General features: G+C 47.3%; 1 protein-coding gene across 1 annotated transcript; it reads right to left on the bottom strand.

Annotated features, from left to right (window-relative positions):
• Positions 1 to 11204: 11204 nt before the first annotated feature.
• Positions 11205 to 24727, bottom strand: EMP3 (epithelial membrane protein 3 (MAM blood group)). Its single transcript, XM_084805597.1, has 5 exons — positions 24401 to 24727; positions 19451 to 19543; positions 14010 to 14112; positions 13432 to 13572; positions 11205 to 12058 (listed from the first exon to the last, which is right to left on the bottom strand). Exons 2-5 carry the CDS (start codon positions 19526 to 19528, stop codon positions 11889 to 11891), a joined length of 492 nt encoding a protein of 163 aa, XP_084661723.1. The 5' UTR covers positions 19529 to 19543; positions 24401 to 24727; the 3' UTR covers positions 11205 to 11888.
• Positions 24728 to 25014: the final 287 nt, after the last annotated feature.

Genomic DNA, 25014 nt, shown 5'->3' with positions numbered 1-25014 from the left:
TCTGGGCATTAGTATATAGACATCGAAGACCATGTGCTTCATAGTCTGGCTTTCTTTCTACATGTGTCTGAAGACTATTCTTGGGCGCTATTAGAGCTGTTCTCTCCGTTGCGGTGCATGAGCCTTTGTCCATTGTTACCCCCAACTTTACATCTCCCTTCCCCGTAGGATTCAGTTTAAAGCCCTCCTGATTAAGTTCTTCATGCTGTGACCAAACACATTCTTCCCAGCCTTTGTCCCGTGCAACCCATCCCGTCCATGGGTCTTCGTGACATACTTGGGTCTTGATCCCACGCAGCAAGGAGTCTCCCACTACTACTACTCTTCTTGTTGTTGTAGGCCTGGGTTTCATCGCCTCTGCTTGACTGACCTTCAGCCTCTTGCTCACTCTCATGCAGGTTCCCCTGTAATTCTTCCTCTGCAGGCTGTCCTCCAGTCTCATCCTCAAGTACCTGGAATCAGTTCCACAGCTCCATTGCTTCCACTGGTGCAGAGTGGCATCTAGTTCTTCTCCTAACTGTCACCCTTTTCCAAGGAGTATCCTCTACTGCATTTTTCCTCACCTCAGCATTTCCCACTTCTGCCTCAGGTTGCTGTTGCTCTTCAAGCTTCTGGTCTTCACTTTGCTGCTGTAGTTCCCCCATTCTGTCCAAGAACTCTTCGTGTTCTCTTATTCCCCGGAGGGTCGACAGTCGCCGCTCCAGTCCTCTTTCTTTTTCTTCCAGCAGCGTGATCAACTTGCACTTGTTGCAGGTGTAGGCCATGTTGTTCTCAGATAAGAAAACAAACATTGCACACACCTTGCAGGTCACCACCACTGGAGAGTCTTGTCCTTCCATAGCCTCTTTCCCTTTTTGTGTCTAGCTTTCTGATTGTTCTAGACTAGCCTGTGCCTGCTCCTCTACTCACTAGAGGTTAAAAGCAGAGTCCCACTGGTGTGGAAGTGTGTGTTACAAGAAAAAAAATTTTTTTTTAAAGTTACGGGCCTCCTCCTTGACCTCCCCTGCTGAACTCCCCTGGCCAACTCCTGTTTGCTCCCCCTGTTTGCTTGCTCTGGTCACTCGCTCTCTGGGAGCTTGCTTGCTTCTATAGTCCCTGGACCAGCTGGACCAGCTTCCTCTGCTTTGCTCAGCTGGTAGGCAGGAAACACACTGAAGCTTCCTGCCCACAGCTGCTGGGAGTACTCAGGCCACACACACCCAATTCAGTTGGAGCTCTCAGGAGCATCTAGTGAGCTCACAGCCACTCAGAAGGATAAAGGACAGCCCCCTGGGCTTTCTGCAGCCCACTTACCTCTTTGCCTCTGTCTCCTTTGTCTCCTTTGTCTCTTCTACCACTACAACTCCCCTGGCCAACTCCTGTTTGCTCCCCCTGGTCGCTCACTCTGGTCGCTTGCTCTCTGGGAGCTTGCTTGCTTCTGTAGTCTCTGGACCAGCTGGAGCAGCTTGCTCTGCTCTGCTCTGCTCTGCTCAGCTGGGAAGTGGGAAACAGACTAAATTTGCCTACAGGATTAGGAGGAAAACAGTCCTTATTTTTTCTCATGTTAACACATGGCACTATAATAGGGGAAGTAGGGGAGAGGAAAGAAAGGTAAGCAGTCACCTCCAACAGTGACATTCTTGGCTTCATGGAAAGTTTGACTGTGGCCAATTTACTAGTGGTCCAACCCTGGTTTTATATATTGCTTTTCAGCGGAGATAGTCTCTCAAAAGCAGTTTACAGTTATCCAGTAAAATAATAACCCACTCAAACCTGTTTACAACCACTGGTCTCCTTACCTGCACAATGCCTTTTGACTGGGAACACCAGGAGCTTTCCTACATAAGCCTGTTAATTGGTTGTTAATCTGCTATGTCTACTTTTGGTTTAGTCACAGAATGGAGATCTGAGCACTACATGGGGAACGTTTCCTTTCCTACTTTTCCACTACATAACCTCTAGGTGGCACTGTGGTATAACAGAATAGTCCAGTGACACAAGTGAAATAGAGTTTCACAAATAATATCACATTTTCCCTGCTCTAAAAAAACTTGGAAAAGTGCTGTTTAAAAACAGAAGCAAAACTGGAGGGTCACAACGTCATCTAAAAAACCTGTAGACAACCATGAACAGGGAATGATGAGTGCACAAGAAATGCCTTGTGTAGAAGAGCTCCTCAAGATGGTTCCTGTACCCTCAAATATTTATTATAAGGGAAAACTTCTGTCACATGCAGCTTTTGTTACTACAGTGGATGATTAACCCCCCCCCCAATGTTTATTATAAGATAAAACTTCTGCCCCATGCAGCTTTTGTTATTACAGTGGGTGATTTAAAAAAAATCAATCTGATGCTGCTGTTGTACAGTGTTAAGTTGTAGATCTGTAATGTTCTGTTTTAAATGTTTCTAACAGCTGGTGTTCGTGTTTATAGTGTTTATATTTTGAAAATTCCTTTGGGTATAATTGTTTTTATAGAAAAGCGGGATATGTATTGAATGAATAAAATAAAGAATAAATAACCAACCAACCTCCACACCTCCTTAAGTGGATCCCTGGAAACTGTAGTTCTTAAACTACAAGGAACTATTTCATTGCCTAAACCCATAGGCTTCTCAAAGTACCACGGTTATTGTAACATGTATCCATGGGGGGCGGGGGGTGAAAACACACCAGAGCCTCCCATTCTATTTAAATTCCAAGGGTAGAGGAGCTGTGGCCCTCCAGTTGGACTCCAATTTCCATCAGCCCCAGCCAGCATGGCCAGTGGTCAGGGATGATGGGAGTTGTAATCTAACACCATCTGGAGGACACAGGTTCCCCACCTCTGCATTAAATTAAAACTGCTTAAGTTTTGTTACATGAAGCTTCTTTTTATAAAGGGGGGTGGGCAGAAATGAATGAGCCCTGTAGAAATTTAACAAAGGGACGGATTCAGGTAAGCTTCCTCCCAATCTTGAGTAACTCTGCCACCGTCAGCCACCAAACTGAGTTGTCCAGACATGCCCAGCTCGCAGTACTCTCCGACGCCAGAGCAATCAAGATCAGATCAGCTTTCAACAATCTTATTATTATCACTGCACACACATACACCCACAACAAATGCACCAACCACGGTCAGTAATTGCTTTTCCTCTATGTCCCCTTCAATACTTCCTTTAAAGCAGAAGGTGTGTTATCTCCCTTCCGCTCTTTGTCCATCTCCTCCCAAGTCCACCGACTTCCCCCTCCCCCATTAGCAGGAACTGAGCCCCAACCCTTATCCATTTTACCACCCCCTGTGGTGACATTTGGTTGGATGTCTTGAATTCTGTCTGACTGTTAGTTAACTAATTAATTAGCGGGGCTTTTCGACTGGGAAAGGAGGAAGCTAGAAGTTTCAGCTTCTATATCTGCTTACTTAGATCCACCCTGAATCAAATTATTATTATAATAATAATTATTATTATTAAATTTATTAATCGCCCATCTGGCTGGTCACCCAGCCACTCTGGGCGATGTACAGCGTATAATAAAACAGTTTAAAACAATAAAATTCTACAGTAAAAACATTTTCTAAAATACGCTAACCCACCCCAAATGCCTGCCTGAACAACCACGTTTTTAATGCACGACAGAAGCTCATTAAAAAGGGGGCATGACGGAGTTCCCTAGGGAGGGAGTTCCACAGACTGGGGGCCACCACAGAGAAGGCCCTCTCCCTCGTCCCCACCAGTCTAGCTGTCCTGGCTGATGGGACAGAGAGAAGGCCATCCGAGGCTGATCTTGTTAAGCGGCCTGTCTGGTGTTGCTGGAGGCGCTCCTTAAGATAGGCTGGGCCGGATAGGGTTTTAAAGGTCAAAACCAACACCTTGAATTTGGCCCGGAAAACAACTGGTAACCAGTGCAACTCCTTCAGCACTGGAGTTATGTGATCTCGCCGGCGGCTGCCTTTAATCAGGCAAGCTGCCGCATTCTGTACCAGCTGCAGCTTCCAAATCGTCTTCAAGGGTAACCCCACGTAGAGCACATTACAGTAGTCTAAACGAGCGGAGACCAGGGCATGTACTACCGATGGGAGCAGATGGTCGGGAAGGAAGGGGTGCAGCCGCCGTATCAGATGGAGTTGATACAGCGCTGTCCAGCTCACAGCTGACACCTGAGCCTCCATGGACAGCTGGGAGTCCAAAATCCCAGCTGTCCATGGTACGGCCAACCTTGGTGAAGATTTGAACAAGAGGTAGAGCTGCGTGTCATCCGCATATTGATGACACTGCACCCCAAACCTCCTGATGATAGCCCCCAGCGGCTTCACATAGATGTAAAATAGCATCGGGGAGAGGATGGAACCCTGTGGCACCCCACAAGTGAGTGGGCATGGGTCCGAAACCTCCTGTCCCAGTGCTACCCTCACTAATACCTCACTAATACCTCACCGTAATACGGTGTCTCCAAATACAAAACGTTGCTGCTGCTTAATGGCAGCACTATGGGGTTTTGATGGTATCCTGTTTCAGCTTCCCATCTGAAACCTGGCCATATTTACTGGGCAGCATTGCTGTCATTATCCCCCCCCTACTTCCTAAACAGTGGGGGAACAGAGATGATCACGTGTTCTTTTTGCACCAAGGCAAGGAAGAACGGGGGAGTTTAAAACTCAGAAAAGAGCACAGCCCCGCTCTTTCATGTTGCCTGCTCATTTTAAAAACATTTTCATAACTGCCTTGAGGACTAGAAGCATGCCTCCGAACAATGGTTGATGTTCTGCGCCAGATGAATCCACAGCAATATTTTGTGCTTGAAGAACACACAGCCTGCCCCCTGCTGGTGTCTCTGCTTTCTTTTCAACCTAGTGCAGTCCCGTGTCTCCCCCCTGCCCCCACCCCTGCCCCCCAATCTGGTTGTGCTCCCTCACTGGTACATGCTCAAAGTTGTGCATCGCCAGATGGTAAATTAGCACCCTTAATGGGCATTAAGCTGCACTTTTATCTAAACAAAAGTCCACACAGAGAGTTGGGGGGGGGGCGGCGGAGGGAGGCTACAACTAGAGGACTAGTGTGGTGTGGTGGTTAGACCGGCACACCTGGATCAGAGGGAAGCAGGTTCGTTATCCCAATTTAGCCACAAAGCTCACTTGGGGCCAGTCAGGCAGTCACCATCCACAGTGCCAGCTCCAGCTTTTGGAGGGCCCTTAGGCAGGATGCCTTTAATGCCCCCTACCCCAAGAGTTGATTTTCTCACCACCATTGTCACCAGCTGCTCCTGCTCCTCATCCTGTTTTTTATCATTGCTACCATTTGCTAGTTTGACAGCCAGAGAGCCATTGAGCAAGTAGGCAGTGGCATCTCCTCCTCCTCCTCACCACTACCACCATTGTCTGGCCAGAGTGAGGGGTAGGTGAACAAGCAGGTTGCAGTGGTGAAAAGGGGGAGCAAGTCCAGGAGGCTGTTGTCAGTGGGCCCCTGCTGGGGCGTGGGCCCTTGGCAGGTGCCCAACTATGCCTACCCTTGACGCCGGCCCTGACTTTTGGTCTCCAGCCTAACCTACCTCACAGGTTGTGGTGAGAATAATAGGGTGGGGCAGGAAGCTTCTATGAAGGGTGAGATTAAAATGTAATAATAACTAGCTTGCCTCATCAGAATGCAAGGAGTTGGGGCAATGAAGGGCTGAATGAATAACCAGTGTGGAGCGTGGCTAGCAGAGGTGCTAAGACCTTTTCTTTGCCTATGGTTAGGATCCGGGGCAGGGCCGGCCCTACTCTCACTTAGGCGGAGTGAGGTGGCTGCCTCAGGCAGCAAATGCTGAGAAGAGAGCAGCAGTGAAGTTTTGAAGGACAATGCTGTGTGTGCTTTGTGCCCCCTGAGATAGCCTGTTGCCCAGAGGTGCAGTGGTGGATGCTGTCCTGTCACAAATGATTCGACTGCCAGTCTGGTTGGCTTTTGTCCATGGACTGGGTTGAAGCACCATCTTGTCCTTCGCCTCAAGTAGCAAAATATCTTGGGCCAGCCTGAAATTGTGGGATGCTGTGAATTTGGTACAGCATGCTTGCTTCTGTGCCCATGCCCACACAACCTATATCAAACAGATTGTGAAGATACCATAAGTCAGGGTGAGCAACCTCTTTAGTCTGGGGGCTGGATTGGCCCCCTGGACCAACCCGGTGGTCTGGATGATGTGAACGGGATGGGGTCCACCCCAAAGCCCCACCTCTCCCATGCTGTCATCCCACCCCGCCCACTTTTCCTTTCTACATGCAGAGAGAGGCAGGGAGAAAGGAACTTGTCCAGTGCTTGCAGGACCCAGTTCCTTTAAGCATCTGCTGAGTTGGGTGCAGCGCCTCCCCAGTCTGTGATCAGAGACAACAAAGGTATGCCCCTTCATGCTGTTTGCCCTCCCATTGGAAGCGGGGGAGAGGGGAATCCCCTTATTATCTCCAATCACAGATCCAAGATGACATGGGGATTCTTGTGGTTCACCACCTCCCCAAGTCCTTGGTAGCCTCCAGGCTCGGGGGCAGAGCTTGAGGAGGGATGGGGCCTACAGAGGGTGCTGAGCACTCTGCAGGCCAGATTGGGAGCGTCTATGGTCTGGATTAGGCCCGTAAACCAGAGGTTCTCCACCCCTGCCACAAGTCTTCGGTGCGCACATCTCCAAAGGCGAACTTGCCCCGTGAAGACTGCTGGAACTCTGCACTGCTTGGGGAACAGGGGAGCATAAAACACGGCAGGCCCAGGCATAAAGGAAGGCATGGCTCTGTTGAATTCTGTTTATTACTATTTTTTATTCTTAAAATGCATATAAAATATGAAAAAGGCCAGGTCAGGAAGATAAAAGGGGACTCTGGGGAAGTTGGCACATACAGTACAGAACAGTTATGGAAACATTGTGGAAGGAACCAGGTTTTGATACTTGCAAGCAAGCTGCCCGGTAAGGGTATTGCAGGAAAAAAATCAAAGTCAATTGCCCTTGTGTGCGTAATTACTAGGGCAGACTGTCCCCAACTGGACACCCTCCGGATGTGTCTAACTGCAACCCCCATCATCCCCAGCCAGCATGGATGGGGATTGTGGGAATTGTAGTCCCAACACATCCCAAAGCTGCTGGGATGGGCACGGCTGCATTAGGAGGTCGGTAGGGAAGATATATCACCCCTAGCTTTAGAAGTGGGGTGGACATGGTTAGCTTCATCTTCCTACCCTCCGCCACCTTCTTTGGAAGTTCAGAGTCCCCACAAACTCATTGTTTGGAGGGAGGGAGGCACTATTACTTTAAAATAGTTGCTGGTTGTGGGGGCAAAGAGGTAAGGGGGTATTGATAGTGGCTATCCACATATGAGTTCCTTGATTTAAAAAACAAAACACATGCTTACAGTATATACACCCCAGGGCCATTTCACACATTACACAGAGGGAAACCTGGGTTTGCCACTGAGGGTTCACAGAACAGTGAGTTACAGCTAATTGTGGCTCCCCAATCAGTGGACACGTATTAGCAATTTTTTTTGTCCCATTCACACCTGACACGTTTAGGCTGCCCCTTAAAACATCTTAGGTGAATACCTAAAACTATTATTATTATTTTAAAGTGCTCGTAATATCACATGTAAAAATGCCCTTACATTCAGATGACAATCAGGGGAATCTTGATTTTTGTACATAATTTCAAGGACAAAATTTGAGCTGTGCTACCATCACATCTGATGGTTACCTAATACAATGGTACAGCAGTAAGTAACCAAGATAGTTTAAGATTTTCAGTTCACGAAAAGCTTTTCTGAATAGCAAAGGAATTTTGCATATACAACTTGCCCATTTCCGCCAATTTTGTTCTTAAAACTTCAGAAGGTTTCAGGACCTTCAACTGGAATTTATTAGGATTTCCTACCCCCTTGATTCCCTTCATGGATCACTGCCTTGTTGTGGAGAAGGGGCTTGCTTAACTCAGTGAAGCCATAAGCTATGCCGTGCAGGGCCACCCAAGACGGACAGGTCATGGCAGAGTTCTGACAAAATGTGGTCCACTGGAGAAGGAAATGGCAACCCACTCCAGTATTCTTGCCAAGAAAACCCCATGGAACGTATCACAAGGCTAAAAGATATGCCGGAAGATGAGCCCCTCAGGTCGGAAGGTGTCCATATACTACTGGGGAAGAGCAGAGGGTATTTCCAAGTAGCGCCAGAAAGCATGAAGCGGCTGGGCCAAAGCTGAAAGGACACTCAGCTGTGGATATGTCTGGTGGTAAAAAGAAAATCCGATGCTGTAAAGAACAATATTGTTTAGGAATCTGGAATGTAAGATCAATGAATCAAGGTAAGCTGGAGGTGGTCAAACATGAGATGGCAAGATTGAACATCGATATCTTGGGAATCAGCGAACTAAAATGGACAGGCATGGGCGAATTTAATTCAGGTGACCATCATATCTACTATTGTGGGCAAGAATCCCTTAGAAGAAATGGAGTAGCACTCATAGTCAACAAAAGGGTGGGAAAAGCAGTACTGGGGTACAATCTCAAAAACGATAGAATGATCTCAGTACGAATCCAAGGCAAACCATTCAACATCACAGTAATTCAAGTCTATGCCCTAACCACTGAGGCTGAAGAAGCTGAGGTTGATCGGTTCTATGAAGACCTACAACACCTTCTAGAACTAACACCAAAAAAAGATGTCCTCTTCATCATAGGGGATTGGAATGTTAAAGTAGGAAGTCAAGAAATCACCGGGATAACAGGCAAGCATGGCCTTGGTGTACAAAATGAAGCAGGACAAAGGCTAATAGAGTTTTGCTAAGAGAACATGCTGATCATAGCAAACACTCTTTTCCAACAGCACAAGAGGCGACTCTACACATGGACATCACCAGATGGTCAATATCAAAATCAGATTGATTATGTCCTTTGCAGCCAAAGATGGAGAAGCTCTATACAGTGAGTAAAAACAAGACCTGGAGCTGACTGTGGCTCAGATCGTGAGCTTCTTGTTGCAAAATGTCGGCTTAAATTGAAGAACGTAGGGAAAACCACTAAACCATTCAGGTATGACTTAAATCATATCCCTTATGAATATACAGTGGAGGTGAGGAATAGATTTAAGGGATTAGACCTGATAGACAGAGTGCCTGAGGAACTATGGATGGAGGTCCGTAACATTGTTCAGGAGGCAGCAACTCAATCCATTCCAAAGAAAAAGAACTGCAAGAAAGCAAAGTGGCTGTCTGATGAGGCTTTACAAGTAGCTGAGGAAAGAAGGGAAGCGAAAAGCAAGGGAGAAAGGGGGAGATATATCCAACTGAATGCAGAGTTCCAGAGAATAGCAAGGAGAGACAAGAAGGCCTTCTTAAATGAACAATGCAAAGAAATCAAGGAAAACAATAGAATGGGAAAGACTAGAGATCTTTTCAAGAAAATCGGAGATCTCAAGGGACCGTTTTGTGCAAAGACGGGCATGATAAAGGACAAAGAAGGCAGGGACCTCACAGAAGCAGATGAGATTAAGAAGAGGTGGCAAGAATACACAGAAGAACTATACAGGAAAGATCTGAATGTCCCTGATAGCCATGATAGTGCGGTCACTGAACTTGAGCCGGACATCCTAGAGAGTGAAGTCAAGTGGGCCTTAGGAAGCATTACTAACAACAAAGCTAGCGGAGATGACAGTATTCCAGCTGAGCTATTTAAAATCCTAAAAGATGATGCTGTTAAAGTGCTGCACTCAATATGACAACAAATTTGGAACACTCAACAGTGGCCACAAGACTGGAAAAGGTCACTTTACATTCCAATTCCAAAGAAGGGCAATGCCAAAGAGTGTTCAAACTACTGTACAATTGCGCTCATTTCACATGCCAGCAAGGTTATGCTCAAAATCCTACAAGCTAGGCTTCAGCAGTATGTGAACCGAGAACTACCGGAAGTACAAGCTGGGTTTCGAAGAGGCAGAGGAACTAGAGATCAAATCGCCAACATTCGCTGGATCATGGAGAAAGCAAGAGAATTCCAGAAAAATGTCTATTTCTGCTTCATTGACTATGCTAAAGCCTTTGATTGTGTGGATCACAACAAACTGTGACAAATTCTTAAAGAGATGCGAGTACCAGACCACCTTACCTGACTCCTGAGAAACCTGTACGAGGGTCAAGAGGCAACAGTAAGAACCAGACATGGAACAACCGACTGGTTCAAAATTGGGAAAGGAATACGACAAGGCTGCATATTGTCGCCCTGCTTATTTAACTTATACGCAGAGTACGTCATAAGAAACGCCGGGTTGGATGAATCACAGGTCGGAATTAAGATTGCCGGGAGAATTATCAACAACCTCAGGTACGCAGACGATACCACCCTAATGGCAGAAAGCAAAGAGGATCTAAAGAGCCTCTTGTTGAGGGTGAAAGTGGAGAGTGCAAAAGCAGGCTGGAAACTCAACCTTACAAAAACGAAGATCAGGGCATCTGGCCCCATCACTTCCTGGCATATAGAAGGGGAAGAAATGGAAGCAGTGACAGATTTTATTTTCTTGGGCTCCAAGATCACTGCAGACGGTGACTGTAGCCATGAAATTAAAAGACACTTGCTCCTTAGGAGGAAAGCTATGGCAAACCTAGACAGCATAGTAAGAAGCAGAGACGTCACCTTGCTGACAAAGGTCCGTATAATCAAAGCTACGGTTTTCCCAGCAGTAATGTATGGTTGTGAGAGCTGGACTATAAGGAAGGCTCAGCGCCAAAGAATTGATGCTTTCGAACTGTGGTGCTGGAGAAGACTCTTACGAGTCCCCTGGACTGCAAGGAGGTCAAATCAGTCAATCCTAAAGGAAATCAACCCTGACTGCTCATTGGAAGGACAGATAGTGAAACTGAAGCTCAAATATTTTGGCCACCTAATGTGAAGGGAAAACTCTCTGGAAAAGACCCTGATGCTGGGAAAGATTGAAGGCAAAAGGAGAAGGGGACGGCAGAGGATGAGATGGCTAGATAGCATCACCGATGCAATGAATATGAACTTGAGCACACTCCGGGAGAGAGCAGAGGACAGGAAGGCCTGGCATGCTATGGTCCATGGGGTCACGAAGAGTCGGACATAGCGTAACGACTAAACAACAACAACCCCCTTGTTATTTTAGCTTCCAAGCTGCAAAAGTAGAAAGACTGAAACGTCCCAAGTCATACATACATGTTGAGAAACAGATATTCTTATTCAACCTTCAATTTTTAAAATGAGTTAAAAAAAGAATGCTGGAAATGTTTGCGAATTTTGAGTTTTAATTTGGGGTGTTCTTTTGCCAAATCTGAAAATACAGAAATATTTTGGAAATAAACCAATCGATCCACGCATGCTTTTCTTAAATAATAATAATTAAAAAAATAAAGGTTGGTTTCTACAAAGAAAACATTGTTGGCCACACTGTAGAATATCAAAAAGGCTGAGATTATTATTTAAAAAAAAACCTTGAGGGGATGTATAACTCCACATTTTTAAAAAATAAAAGTTATTCTATTTTCACGTGTGTGTGTGTGTGTATGTGTATATATATATATATATATATATATATATATATTTTAAAGCAACCATTTCTAGCTGGGGAACACAGAGATATTGCCTGAATAGGCTCATACCATGGAATCATGACACATCATTTTGCCAGCAAAAAATTCACATGCTTAATGCATGATAATATCTCAGAGACCAAGGAAATGCCCTGTGTAAGATGACACATCTTTAACTTGCTGTATCATGTGAAGTACATGATAACATGCAAAGGAGAGGTGATGTCCTTACAATGCAATAGCCCCAGTGGATCAAGCCACGCGTCACGTGTAGGAGTTTGTGCCATGACGGCCTTCAGAAACAGCAAAGAGTTAATACATAGCTAAATTCAGAAGAGAACAGGCCCCTTTCTAGGGCAAACAGAGAGATCTCTTAGCTGAGGGTCACTCCTTTTTCCGAAGGTGGATGTAAATGATTCCGCTGATAAGAGCCAAGGGAAAGGAGAGCCACGCCAGCACAAAACAGTAGCCAAAGGAGCCGCCCGGCAGTCGGCCTTGCTGGAAGATATCCACTTGGGTGGTGTAGATCACAGCAGCTGTGAATACGGAGATAGCTGGGAAGAGACCCAAACAGAAGAGATTAGCAGTGAATCCTTGGATCTGTCTTGCTATCCAACACTGCTTCAGCTGGCATCCTTGGAGCTGCTCCATCCCATTACACTTTGCAACATTACACGAGATCCTGGGGTGCAAATCTCACTGGTACCAACGCTGAGACTGACAATGTGCATTCCCGCATTCTTTGTGACAGGGGTGCACACCCTTTCTGGCCCCCAGGGCCCAATCTAGTTTTGCCAGGAGGTTTGGGGGTTCCAGTGTGTGCATGTGCACACACATACTGGGGTGCAGAGAAGCACACATACTGTGGTGAGGTGGGAAACACACACACACACACACACACACGTATAGGGGAGAGATGGAGACACACACGTGCACACACCTGCTTTGAGGTCGCTGGGGAAGGGAGGAAACTGAAGCTGTACCATTAGCAGTGGTAAAGCAGCAATCCTGGCTGGCTCAGGTTCGCTGGGGAAAGGAGGGGGCTGCAGCTTCCTCCCTTCCCCAGGGCCCCTGATGTAGGAAGGCATCTCCAATCACTCATCCCTTGCTTATAGGGATAGGAAGTGCGTCATCATGACAGATGCAGGGGCGTCTGGCAGGCTGCCAGAAAAGGTCCATACTTTTTGTACCCCTGCTTTATGACATAAAGGAGAATGGAATATAGACTCCTCCAGATTTTCCTGGTAGAGGTACCCTAAAAATAATGACATGCTAGGTAAATTGGTGCGACTGTGGCATATGGTACACCTGTATGGCAGGGGTGCAGAACCACATGCCTGGGGGGCAAATCCAGTCTGCCAAGATTCCCCAGATGGCCACATCCTTTTCCCTGCCCCCAACCACTTTCTCCCAGCCACCGAGTGTTTGGTTCCCCCCCAGCCCTACCCCCCTTGGTTGGTTTCCCATTTTTTGCGCATCCCTACCCCCACATTTTAACAGGTTGAAGTGATTTTCCTAGGGCTTAGTTGCTGGCAGTAAGAGCTTTAAGCTACAAAGGGCTTCTTCTTTTTTTGCAATTTGTAATATTTTTGCTACCCCTTTGGCCTTTGGCCCTGCCTACCACTGGAATATGGCCTATGAGAACTTCTCTGAAATGGAATTCAGCCCTGAGGCTGAAAAAGGCTCTGCGCCCCTGCGTTATAGCTTTCTACATCCCCTCCTCCATTTCCCCCTCACAAGGGCAGCTCCTACACACCCATCCACCATGCCATTTTACCTCATGCCAAACTCATACTTCCCCCTACCCCCAATATTACTTCTCCTTTCTGACTCCTACCCTCCATCTCTCCCTGTGAGATTTTATATATCCCACCATGAGGGAATTAAAGTGCATTCCAAACAGCGAATCATCACAGCAGGCCCTTACAAGCAAGTATCTGGCAGACTCCAGTGGCGTAAAAGAGGCTTCCTCGCTTCATGGTGTAGAGCTGGCACATGAAGATAATGAAGGCGAAGCTGGAGAAGAGAAGACTTAAAACCATGAAGGCCTGGACTGCATGGAGCCACGCTGTGGATAGGATTAAAAGAAGACAAAGAAGTTAAGAGTCAGGAAGAGACTGTGGAAATCAGGGAAGGAGAACCTTAGGTCTGTGGGCCAAATCCAGCCATCCTAGGGTCCCAGGATGACCATGATCATGGCCCCTTCCCCCTGGCTGCCAATGGTTTGGTGGTTTCCCAGCTTTTGCGTCCCCCCCCCCCCCCGTGGTTACTGGCAGTAAGATAACTAAAATATGCTGGCATTTTAAGTGGTTTTGGCTCCACCCCTTTTGCCTTTGGCCCCACCCACCACTGGAATGCACCCCCCCCCTCCGAAATTGAATTCAGCCCTCAGGCTGAAAGAGGTTCCCCACCCCTGGTGTAAATGCAGCCATATCTGTAGCAGGGGCTAGTAATTAATGCAGAGATCATTCTTACAAGATGCATAGTAGCATCCTGGATACTCACCACTTTCAGAAACTGTGTGGCAGACCCAGGCCTTGGTGGTGTTGTCGAACAAGCAATCATACCAGATGTTAACTGTTTCCTGATCAGGTAGAACCCACCAAGACTGGAGGAGTGGGGAAAAGGAAAGAGTTACACGAGAGATTTTGAAGCCAGAGCTTGAAGAAGGGCTCTTGAGCTGTTTTACCTCCAGGCAACAACTAGTCAGGGAATCTGTCTCATTTACATAGTACATTTTTAGGTGTATACTACGGAAGCGTCTTCGGACAACACTGGCTCCTTGGCTTAGAAATGGAGATGAGCACCACACCCTAGAGTCGGACACGACTGGTTGGGGACAGCTTTACCTTTTTAAAAAATTAATAATAATACTTGGCACTGATACAGCGTTTTTTGTAGTGTTTATAGCAGTACAGAGACATATCCTGTTGCAATCCTTACGACAGCCTTGTAAACTCAGAGAGAGAGAGAGAGAGAGAGAGGCCTAAGTTCAGCTTAATGAGTTCATGGCGGGGGTGACATTTGAACTGAGGATTTTCTGATATGTAGCTCAGTCACTGTGCTACACCACCATAAATAATATGTGGTTTGTATTGCTTTCTGAATTTCTGAGTACCGAATGCAGGTTCCACACAGGTGTTGGCCATGTAGCTGGTTTATTAAACAGGGTTCTGTGCAGATCCCTGGCAGGGCCCCTAACACAGGCCTGTACAGCGTGTCTTCTGGTCCAAGGGAAGGGCAGGAGGCACTGTACTCATGGGGAGAGTGTAGAGCTAACTCAGTGACCCAGTTCGCACTATCAAAACAAGCCATGATAGCTTGCTTAAGCCACCATGGCTTGCTTAAATCAGCAGCATGTGCTGAGTGCCATTAGCCTAATTAACTCCTGGGAGTGGCTTGTCATATCATCCAAACCAGGGCAGCATGGGTTGTTTGAGAGGGAAACAACCCTCAAATAACTCATGGCCTCTTGTTGGATTTTTTGAGGGTTTCCCCCTTAAACAAGCCATGCTGCCCAGGTTTGGACAACATGACAAGCTATGCCTGAGCGGGTAATTAGGCTACTGTCACCCGGCATGAGCCACAGATTTAAACAAGCTATGGTGGCTTGTTTGATCAAGTGAACTGGTTCACTCTTCCTATATTCACCTCAGGGGCTAATCGTATTGCCCTTCTTTACCACGTATTATTATGCCCATATTGCGGATGGGGAAATGAGGCTGAGAAGACAGTGGCTTGCCTGAGGCTGTCTAGTGATAACAAAGGTGAGACATGAGACACCTGATTATAGCTCAGTCTTTTAGCTTAAAAAATATAATGTATAAATTGGCCCTCAGAGTGGAACTTTGCATTATGCTGGCAACACATGTTTCTCATTTAACAGTCATGCAGAGCTGAGAAGGGGGAGAGAAATGGATGAGTGGAAGGGGAAACATTTTTAACCCTTCCCCCACTTACTGATTATCTTCCACAACTTCTTCCCTCCAAGCCTTTCTTCTCTAACTGGATTCCTTGGGGGCGGGGGGACAGCCAGCAGGAGAGTTTACAGCAGTGGTGCATTACCTCCGGCCTGGAGGCTAAATCTGGCCCTCCTGGGGGCTAAATCTGGCCCTCCAAGGTACCCCATGTGGCCACGCCCCTTTCCCTTGCTCCCACCCACTTTCTTCCAAGCACCAATCATTTTTTTCTTCCACTCTAAAAAGTTGAAGTGCCTCTTCTAAGACTGACTTACTGGCAGTAAGAGCTCTAAACTACAATATACTGGTATTTTAGGTATTAAAATACCTAAATTTTAAGGATTAAGCACTCTGGCCAACAGATTCTCCTCTAACCCTAGATAAATTTTATGACACAAAAACGGGGACGGCACAATGTATTGGGGCAATGTTTTCCTCATAACATGTTGTTCCAGTCTCGGATACACACTAAAACATTGAGGAATTTGGATACATTTTAGTTTTAACTGCTAATGTGGGGTGGGGAGGGAATCTTAAGTATGGTGTCAAGTATTAATTGAATAAAAAATAATGATAAATATAAATTGTCTGTGCAAAGTGGAAGCAAAATTCATGCTTACGGTATAGCCCATAACTTATGTTAATAGGCGTGCTATTCCATTTTCATTTTCAACAAGCTCTCAGCTCTCAGGGAAAGACTTGTCAGGGCTTAATGAAGACAAGGAAGTATATGCAGACAGGGGTGTCAAATTAATTACATATTCTCCCCCAGCACAGGTTCAGGATGCAGCCTCTGGCACAGTTATCCATTAAAAAAACGAAACAAAAAACCTTTCTTAAGTTGGGAGAGGGAGAGTCAAAACGATTCCAAGGCTAAGGTTGCCAGAATGGCTCGCAAAAATAAAATTATGACTCAGAGCTTTTGCCTTAGGGACTAGTATGAAGCAGTAGGGAACAAAAATCAATCTTCAGATAAAAACTAGATGCTAAAGAAAATTGCCTCCAATTGCCTCCAATACCCTAAAGTCTCTCAGGGTATTTCATACCCCACACCCGAGATCATCATCCTGTCTTGTCTCCCCAAAAAGGAGGTTCTTTCATTATATATCAGGAGAGCGCTCCCAAATGATAAACATTATGCCTGGAAAGAAAAGGACACATTATTCAGGAGACAGCTGCCTCTGATGAGGAGTATTATTATTATTTATTAAATTTATTAATCGCCCATCTGGCTGGTCACCCAGCCACTCTGGGCGATGTACAGCATATAATAAAACAGTTTAAAACAATAAAATTCTACAATAAAAACATTTTCTAAAATACGCTAACCCACCCCAAATGCCTGCCTGAACAACCACGTTTTTAATGCACGGCGGAAGCTCATTAAAGAGGGGGCATGACGGAGTTCCCTAGGGAGGGAGTTCCACTGAGTGGGGGCCACCACAGAAAAGGCCCTCTCCCTAGTCCCCACCAGTCTAGATGTCCTGGCTGATGGGACAGAGAGAAGGCCATCCGAGGCTGATCTTGTTAAGCGGCCTGTCTGGTGTTGCTGGAGGCGCTCATTAAGATAGGCTGGGCCGAAACCATATAGGGTTTTAAAGGTCAAAACCAATACCTTGAATTTGGCCCAGAAAACAACTGGTAACCAGTGCAACTCCTTCAGCACTGGAGTGATGTGATGTTGCTGGCGGCTGCCTTTAATCAGGCGAGCTGCTGCATTCTGTACCAGCTGAAGCTTCCAAACCGTCTTCAGGGGTAACTCCACATAGAGTGCATTACAGTAGTCTAAACGAGAGGAGACCAGGGCATGTACTACTGATGGGAGCAGATGGTCGGGAAGGAAGGGGCGCAGCCACCGTATCAGATGGAGTTGGTAGAGCGCTGTCTGGCTCACAGCTGACACCTGAGCCTCCATGGACAGCTGGGAGTCCAAAATGACCCCCAGGCTGTGGACCTGGTCTTTCAAGGGTAGCCGTGCCCCATTCAACACCAGGTCTACATCCCTCAGCCTCCTCTTGTCTCCCACCAAAAGTACCTCGGTCTTGTCAGGGTTCAGCTTCAGCTTATTCCTCCCCATCCAGCCACTCACCGTCTCCAGACATTTGGACAGGGATTCTACGGCCAACCTTGGTGAAGATTTGAACGAGAGGTAGAGCTGCGTGTCATCCGAATATTGATGACACCGCACCCCAAACCTCCTGATGATAGCCCCCAGCCGCTTCACATAGATGTTAAATAGCATCGGGGAGAAGATGGAACCCTGTGGCACCCCACAAGTGAGAGGCCACGGGTCCGAAACCTCCTCTCCCAGTGCTACCCTCTGGTACCTGCTGGAGAGGAAGGACCGGAACCACCGCAATACGGTGTCTCCAATGCCCAACCCCTCCAAGCAGTCCAGGAGGATACCGTGGTCAACGGTATCAAAAGCCGCTGAGAGGTTGAGGAGAACAAGGAAGGAGCATTCACCCCTATCCAGAGCCCTCCTCATATCATCCACCAAGGCGACCAAGGCCGTTTCTGTTCCATGCCCAAGGCTGAAGCCCGACTGAAATGGGTCTAGATAATCAGTTTCTTCCAAGTGTGCCCAAGTATTTGATATATGTGAAATGCGTGAGGCAAGATGTCGGAGAACTTCTGTGAACAAACAATTTTCTTTAGGACCTTCAGAAATTTGTCTCCTTTTTTGCATGGTATGGGGGAGGGAACAGTATGAAGTGGTCCAAGGCCTCATCTTGGACCCTGGCCTGGTGGCTGAAGATCAGAACAGGAAGGTCTAGTGTCTGTATTTTCAGGGGGTTCTCTATTCTCCAGACCAGGTCCAGGAGCCAGTACTATGTAAAGTCCTCAGGGATGGGTGACTGGCTCTGTAACAATTTGGCATCACCTAGCAGTAAGGGCTACGCAGACGATACCACCCTAATGGCAGAAAGCGAAGAGGATCTCAAGAGCCTCTTGTTGAGGGTGAAAGTGGAGAGTGCAAAAGCTGGTTTGAAACTCAACCTTAAAAAAGCTAAGATCATGGCAACTGGCCCCATCACTTCCTGGCATATAGAAGGGGAAGAAATGGAAGCAGTGACAGATTTTATTTTCTTGGGCTCCAAGATCACTGCAGACGGTGACTGTAGCCATGAAATTAAAAGACGCTTGCTCCTTGGGAGGAAAGCTATGGCAAACCTAGACAGCCTAGTAAGAAGCAGAGACATCACCTTACTGACAAAAGTTCGTATAATCAAAGCTATGGTTTTCCCAGTAGTAATGTATGGCTGTGACAGCTGGACTATAAGGAAGACCGAGCGCCGAAGAAATCACAGTGCTTTCCAACTGCGGTGCTGGGGAAGACTCTTACGAGTCCCCTGGACTGCAGGGAGGTCAAATCAGTCAATCCTAAAGGAAATCAACCCCGACTGCTCATTGGAAGGACAGATACTGAAGCTGAAGCTCAAATATTTTGGCCACCTAATGCGAAAACTCCCTGGAAAAGACCCTGATGCTGGGAAAGATTGAAGGCAAAAGGAGAAGGGGACGGCAGAGGATGAGATGGCTAGATAGCATCACTAATGCAATGAATATGAACTTGAGCACGCTCCAGCAGAGAGTGGAGGACAGGAAGGCCTGGCGTGCTATGGTCCATGGGGTCACGAAGGGTCGGACATGACTTAACAACTGAACAACAACAACAACAACAACAAAGCAGTAAGGGCTAAGTGTAAGATCCCTTTGAGACAGGTAGGCCGCCTTTCCCAAATATGCCTGAGGTAACGAGACAATGAAAAATATATGACAAACATACAGAGACAGGTTGCTTCTTTTTCCTGTAAGTGAAACAGCAAGCAAAATTATTCACCACACCTTGATTCACAATTTCTTAGGCTCAGGGGAAATGGCTCCTGGGGGCCATATCTGGCTCACAAGCCACTAGCTGAATAATCCTGAAACAAGAAGATTCAAACAGACGGGCTGCAAGCTCAAGCTTCTGGGTTCTCTCACCTTGTCCAATGTGGCTACAAAGAGTAAGATGAGAATAAGGACGTGGAGGGCAGTGACTGCGAAGAGGAGGAAACTCATCCTGTCAGCTGGATGCTGGGGAGAGAAGGGAAGGCAGCATTAAACATGCAAAATAAACCATTTGTTTTCCTCACTTAGGGTGCTTCGATGAGGCTTTTATGGTGCCATAACTCTGCTTCATTCACAGAATTTTACAGGGGGATCCAGATGTTGTCAACTTCCACTCCTAGTCCTCCCATGTTTCTCCACCGCTTCTTGTCTTTCTATACCATGGAAAATCCATTAAGGAAAAAAGGATGGAACTGCTGCACAATGGCTTCTTGATTGTTTTAGCACTAGGAGCCCTCCATCTGAAACACACATAATCTCAGGGCTCAGGTTTACAAAACTCTTATTCATATTTAACAAGGTGATCTCCAAACACATGTCTCCCACCTTTGTCTTCAACCAGAAATTCTTCCCAACCCGAGTCTGAGCAACAAGACACCACTGTCCTCCTGGAGAATGTAGGAGCCCTGGTTTCCAGCCCTGCCTGAAAAGGGTAAATCCCACTCCCCAAAGATCCTGACTCCCAGCAGCCTCTCTCCCCTGCCGTAGCTCATGATCCTACTTCGAGAACCCAGGAGTCCTGAGCCTCAGAGGCGCCCTGCTTTTTCCCAGTAGTGACTATGTCCCTCCCAGAGGACTCCCAAGTCCCAGTTCATAAGTATATAACAAACATTTCTGTCCAAACCATTACTCAGACCTCACTGGGTTTGTTCCAGACTGTCCCAGGTTGTCCGGATCTCCGAGCCCCTCCTTGGACTTGACGTATTCCCTCCCCCCCTCCACACCAGAAAAGCCAGGATCTGGGCTCATCCACCCAGTTCACATTCCTGTGGCTTTAGGTCTTGCCTAATATGATCCAGATGTTGCAGAGTCATGTGAGCACTGGGCAATCCAGGGGTGGAGGAAGCGACAGCCGGGCTGCATTGCTGCTGCCACCACCTCCTCTCAGTCCCATACAGGGGCCCCCTTCAAATGGCTTGTCAAAAGAGAAAGAGGGAATCTGGGTGGCATCAAAGAAACTCCAATGCAGCAAAAAAAGGCAAAAGAAAGTTGCAATCCAGGAATCTGGGGCCTGGTTTTAAAAGAACAACAAACGAAAAACATCTTTACACAGTTTCTCACTGGACTATCTTGCCAGCTGTGAATTACTACAATTAAAAAAAGAAGTGCCACAGGACCGAAGCCCCCCTCATCGTGGGGTAGAGTGTGGCTATACAGCAGTGAAAGAAATAGATGTTGCTCAGAGAGTCTTCAGGTTCTTTCACAACAAAGTCAAGTTTGCTACCACATATACATTTGCCAGGGAACCACAGCCAATTCTGGCTCTCCAAGGAGGTTACCTGTATGATGCATTGCTTGCAAATACACGTTTGTTGCATTCACACGTAGCAATTTAAAACATACACTTAAATATATATATCTTGGGTTGGTCCAGATTTAAGCTGCAGCTGCGCTGACAGGAGTGAATTCCCTCACCCTCTCCTTCCCATGGCAGCCCTCCAGCACCCTAAAAATGCCACATAGAAAGTCAGAAGATCCTACTTATTTGCGTGAGCTGTGGTGAAGAGGAGATCCCCGAAAATCAGGCAGAGGGCAGATCCAGGATCAAAACCCTCAGTTGTACACATAAAAAAATAACATATGTGAAACAGCCCAGTGTTTCATAGCCAAGCCCTAGCATTCAAACAGGTGCTGAGCTGAATCCTGGCTCAGATTAAGCCCTGCCCCTTCTCCTTCTGGAAAATCCATTGAGTCTTTCATCTTCTTGAAAAAGATCCTATCTCAGGAAACTCAAGAATCCTGGCTCCCAGCTCCTCTTGAATTAACCCATTAAACCCCTACTCTTCTCCTAGAGAATCCAGGAGTCTTTGATTTACTTAGCCTTCCCCAACCTGTTGCCCTCCAGATATATTGGACTACAACTCTCAGCATCCCAGACCATTGGATATGCTGATTGGGGCTGATGGGAGTTGTAGTCCAAATGATATGGAAGGCAACAGGTTGGGGGAAGCTGAATCTCATACCCCTGACTTACAAGACTTATTCTGTCCAACTCAAGGCCATTCCTAGCCCCAAGAAACCAGGAACTTACAAGATGCTAAAAAGAAGAAAGACAAGCCTTTCATTTTATTTTAGGATAACAATAATAATACGAAGAAGGATAACCAACAAGATGGGCTCATATGCTAAAGGATGGCATAAGATATGAGATATTCTTCTGAGAGACAGGGCTACTATATTTGAGGCTGTTATCATCCACCATATGGTTGGCGTTCACTCTATTCTGCTTCCTCTACAGTGCTGCAAAATGATGGTTGTTATTTTAGGTGGTTTCATTTCCTTAGGGTGCAAGCCTATGCATGTTCAGACAGAAAAAAAGTCCTACAACTTCCATGTCCCTGGCTGGGGCATGCTGGGAATTGTAGGACTTTTTTTTTTGGTCTAAACATGCATAGGATTGCACCCTTAATTTGTAAATTGAATAGCAAAGCTATATGGACTAGGGCAGCCTGACCCAACCTGGTGCCCTCCAGAAGTGTTGAGCTACAGCTCCTATCAGTCTCACTCAGTGCAACCACATACCTTGCTGGCTGGAGATGTTGGGAGTTGCAGTCCAACACATTTGGAGGGCGCCAGGTTGCAGAAGACTGGGCTAAGCGACTTGTTGCCTGTTTTTGTTTTTTAATGGTTCTTTCTGTTTCACATGAACAACGTTTGCAAATGATGCCTTCCATAGTCAAAAGGCATCCCCCATCCTTGTGAAATTATCCCCTCGCCCCCAATGGGGCTTCCTGACACTAGCAATTAACAGTCTGCTCCTGTGCCAAGAGGCCCAAGAGGATGCACAGATAGGCGATGTAAGCTGTAAAAGGGCTTGAACCGCAGAATCAAAGCAGAGCTCAGTCACTAGATACAGCAATGATACTTAAAATAGCATAATTATAAGCTAACATGCACCAAATAAGATTGAAAACAGTAAAACTCAGAAAGCACGAAAAAGCCCAGTACCAGGGAACCCTAAGCAGGCTTGTTCAGAAGCAAACCCCATTGAGTTTGATGGGGACTCAAGCCAAGAAAGTTTGAACAGAACTGTCACCCTACAGCACAATCCTGCACACATATATTTACTCAGCAGTGTCTGGGTTGGATCCAGACTTCGGCGCGTACGGCTAGGCTGGTACAAGGGGACTTCCCCCCCGACCCGGAAAGTGCTGCACAGAGGGGGAGGAGACCTGGCTAAATGGGGTAACCTGCGGTGTGGAGGAAAGGAGGGATCCCTGAAAATAGGGTAGAGGCAGCTTCCGTGGGCAGAGTTCTACTCACGGAAGATGCCGCCGCCCAATTTTCAGGGATTTCCCCCCCCTTCCTTCTCCCCCTCCCTCGCACAGCTTTCCCCATTCAGCAAGGCCACCTGCAACATTGGGGGGCGGGGGGGGAGTGAAGACTGCTATGGCGAGGAGAGGGCGGGGAAGTCCGCTTCCGCCAGCTCAGTCACACCACGCCTAAATCAGGATCCAGCCCTCTGTGTTCAATGGGATTTACTTCTAAACAGATGCGCAGCCCTATACTTTTTTTAACTGAATGCATTTAAAAACAAAACAGAAACTTTAAACGTATTTTAGCTGCATCACACAAAGGCTATTCAAAGACCTTTCAGCCCCTTCCTTTCTGCCACGTGTGAATGTTGCTAATGAGGGTATACACAACAGTCGAGGAACGGAATAGACGTTCTAGCCAACAGCAGATTTTACTTTTGCCGTACAGGCTGATACAATAAACTTGCCTTTAAGCCTCATCTGTGAAAAGCACCCTCAAAATACCTGGACTGAGTTTTGTCAGCAGGGTAAGTGATGCCGGGTAAAGTAGGTCAGCTCCTTTACATCTGGAGACGAGGATGAGACCACGAGCGAAGCAGCACATAGCCCTATGAGGCGGCCTTCCCCAGCCAGGGCCCCTTTAGATGTGTTAGACTAGGTCTTCCATCATCCCCAGCCAACAGGGGCCGTGCTGGCTTGGGATGATGGGGAATCGTAGTCTAACACATCCGGCGGTGTCCCCACTTGAGGAAGGCTGCTATAAGGTCTCACTCAGTTCAGTTTCCCCCGTGCGACCTCTGTGGGGTGGGGTCAGCAGCATCTAAAGATCCGAGAAGCCTCTTACTCGCCGGAACCCTGCTGTTGAAGGCAGCGCAGTGCTCTGATTGGGAAACGGGGGGCAAAGGAGGCCTCCCCCCTCATTCTGTGACACACACACCCCGCTTCTGTTTTCGTACGCTGTAGGGGTCACGATTTGGCTACAAATGGGGTGCGGGTGGAGTGGGTTGGACTGTATCCCCACCTAATTTGAGAACTCACTGAAGGGTGGGCACGAAGGGGTTGTCCATATATATGCTGATATGAGCCAAACGTAGGACGCAATGGAAAGCACAGCTTGAGTAAGCTGGCGGCGATCGGGGTCTGAGAAGTAGGAGTGTTGGATTCTCTTGGAGGGAAATGGATTATCATGGAGGGGGGCATGTACTAAAACGAAGCGATTGGGGAGAGAATGCGGGGTCTGTTGGGTTAGAGCAGAGGGAGGGGCTGGCAATCTGATAGAGGGATGGATTTGCTGCTTCTCCCCCCTCCCCGCCTGATGCGTCAAACTGACGCCTCTCTGTCTGTCTGTCTCTCCCTCTCCCTCCCTCTGCCCCCTTCTTTTCTCCCCCAGGAAGTCTGGCTGTCAGCTCTCCCAAGCCTTGCTGAGCTCTCTGACTCCTTTCCAAGAACAGCCAGGATCGCTGCAGGATCCCACCTCTCAACCCTCCAGGTCTCCCTTTCTAATCGCGCCCTCGGGGAACCCAGGAGTTCTGGCATGCGACTCCCCCTCCCCGCTTTGGATGGGTACCTGCTGGAAATGGTGAGGGAAGATCTGGCTGGGATGCAGGCGATCTCCCCGTTCTTCCCGCTCCTGAAATTTCCTCTTCTGTCTCTCCCCCCACCTTCTTCTTCTTCTCTTCTCTTTTCTTTTTTTAAACCAATTTAGTTGATCCACATCGCACCGCGCTCACCCAGGAGCCCTGCCCTTGGCATCTGGCCACGTGGGTGGGACCAGAGAGCGCGTGGCTGGCCTGATGCCCCAAAGCACGGAGGTGGGGAAAAGTTGGGTCTGTCATCAGGGAGAGGCCCAGCGGCTTCTTGCACATGATGGCGCGCCCCTCCTCCAGCTTGGCATGGCGTGTCCTCTCTTTCTCGCTCATTTGTTTCCTGGCAGGGCGCCACCCGTGCCTTCACAGCTGCACAGAAGGCAGAAAGTTAGACTTCCCCATCGTTTTGCCACTATGCCACAAAAACAAACAAAACTTCACCTGTCGGATTTCTGTCTGTCTGTCTTAAGACACAGAAACACTGCCAGCAAAGTGTGTGTGTGGGGGGGGAAGCAGTCCTAAGATATCCCATGTTAGTCCTACTTATATTATTATGTATTGTGTTTCTATACTTCCCCATAGCCGAAGCTCTTTG

Source organism: Heloderma suspectum, chromosome 6 (genome assembly GCF_057233095.1).
Source record: "Heloderma suspectum isolate Gila_16-S chromosome 6, 16-S_ref, whole genome shotgun sequence".
Classification (NCBI taxonomy): Eukaryota; Metazoa; Chordata; class Lepidosauria; order Squamata; family Helodermatidae; genus Heloderma; species Heloderma suspectum.
This window is presented reverse-complemented; position numbering and strand designations above follow the sequence as displayed.

Bases quoted from the DNA above. Each gene is read 5' to 3' on its own strand.
- EMP3 (XM_084805597.1), bottom strand. From the start codon at position 19,528: ATGAGTTTCCTCCTCTTCGCAGTCACTGCCCTCCACGTCCTTATTCTC. The intron at 14,113-19,450 runs GTGAGAGAACCC...CCACTCCTCCAG, and splicing joins TTGTAGCCACATTGGACAAG to TCTTGGTGGGTTCTACCTGA. The intron at 12,059-13,431 runs GTAAGGGCCTGC...GTCTCTTCCCAG, and splicing joins AGTCTGCCAGATACTTGCTT to CTATCTCCGTATTCACAGCT.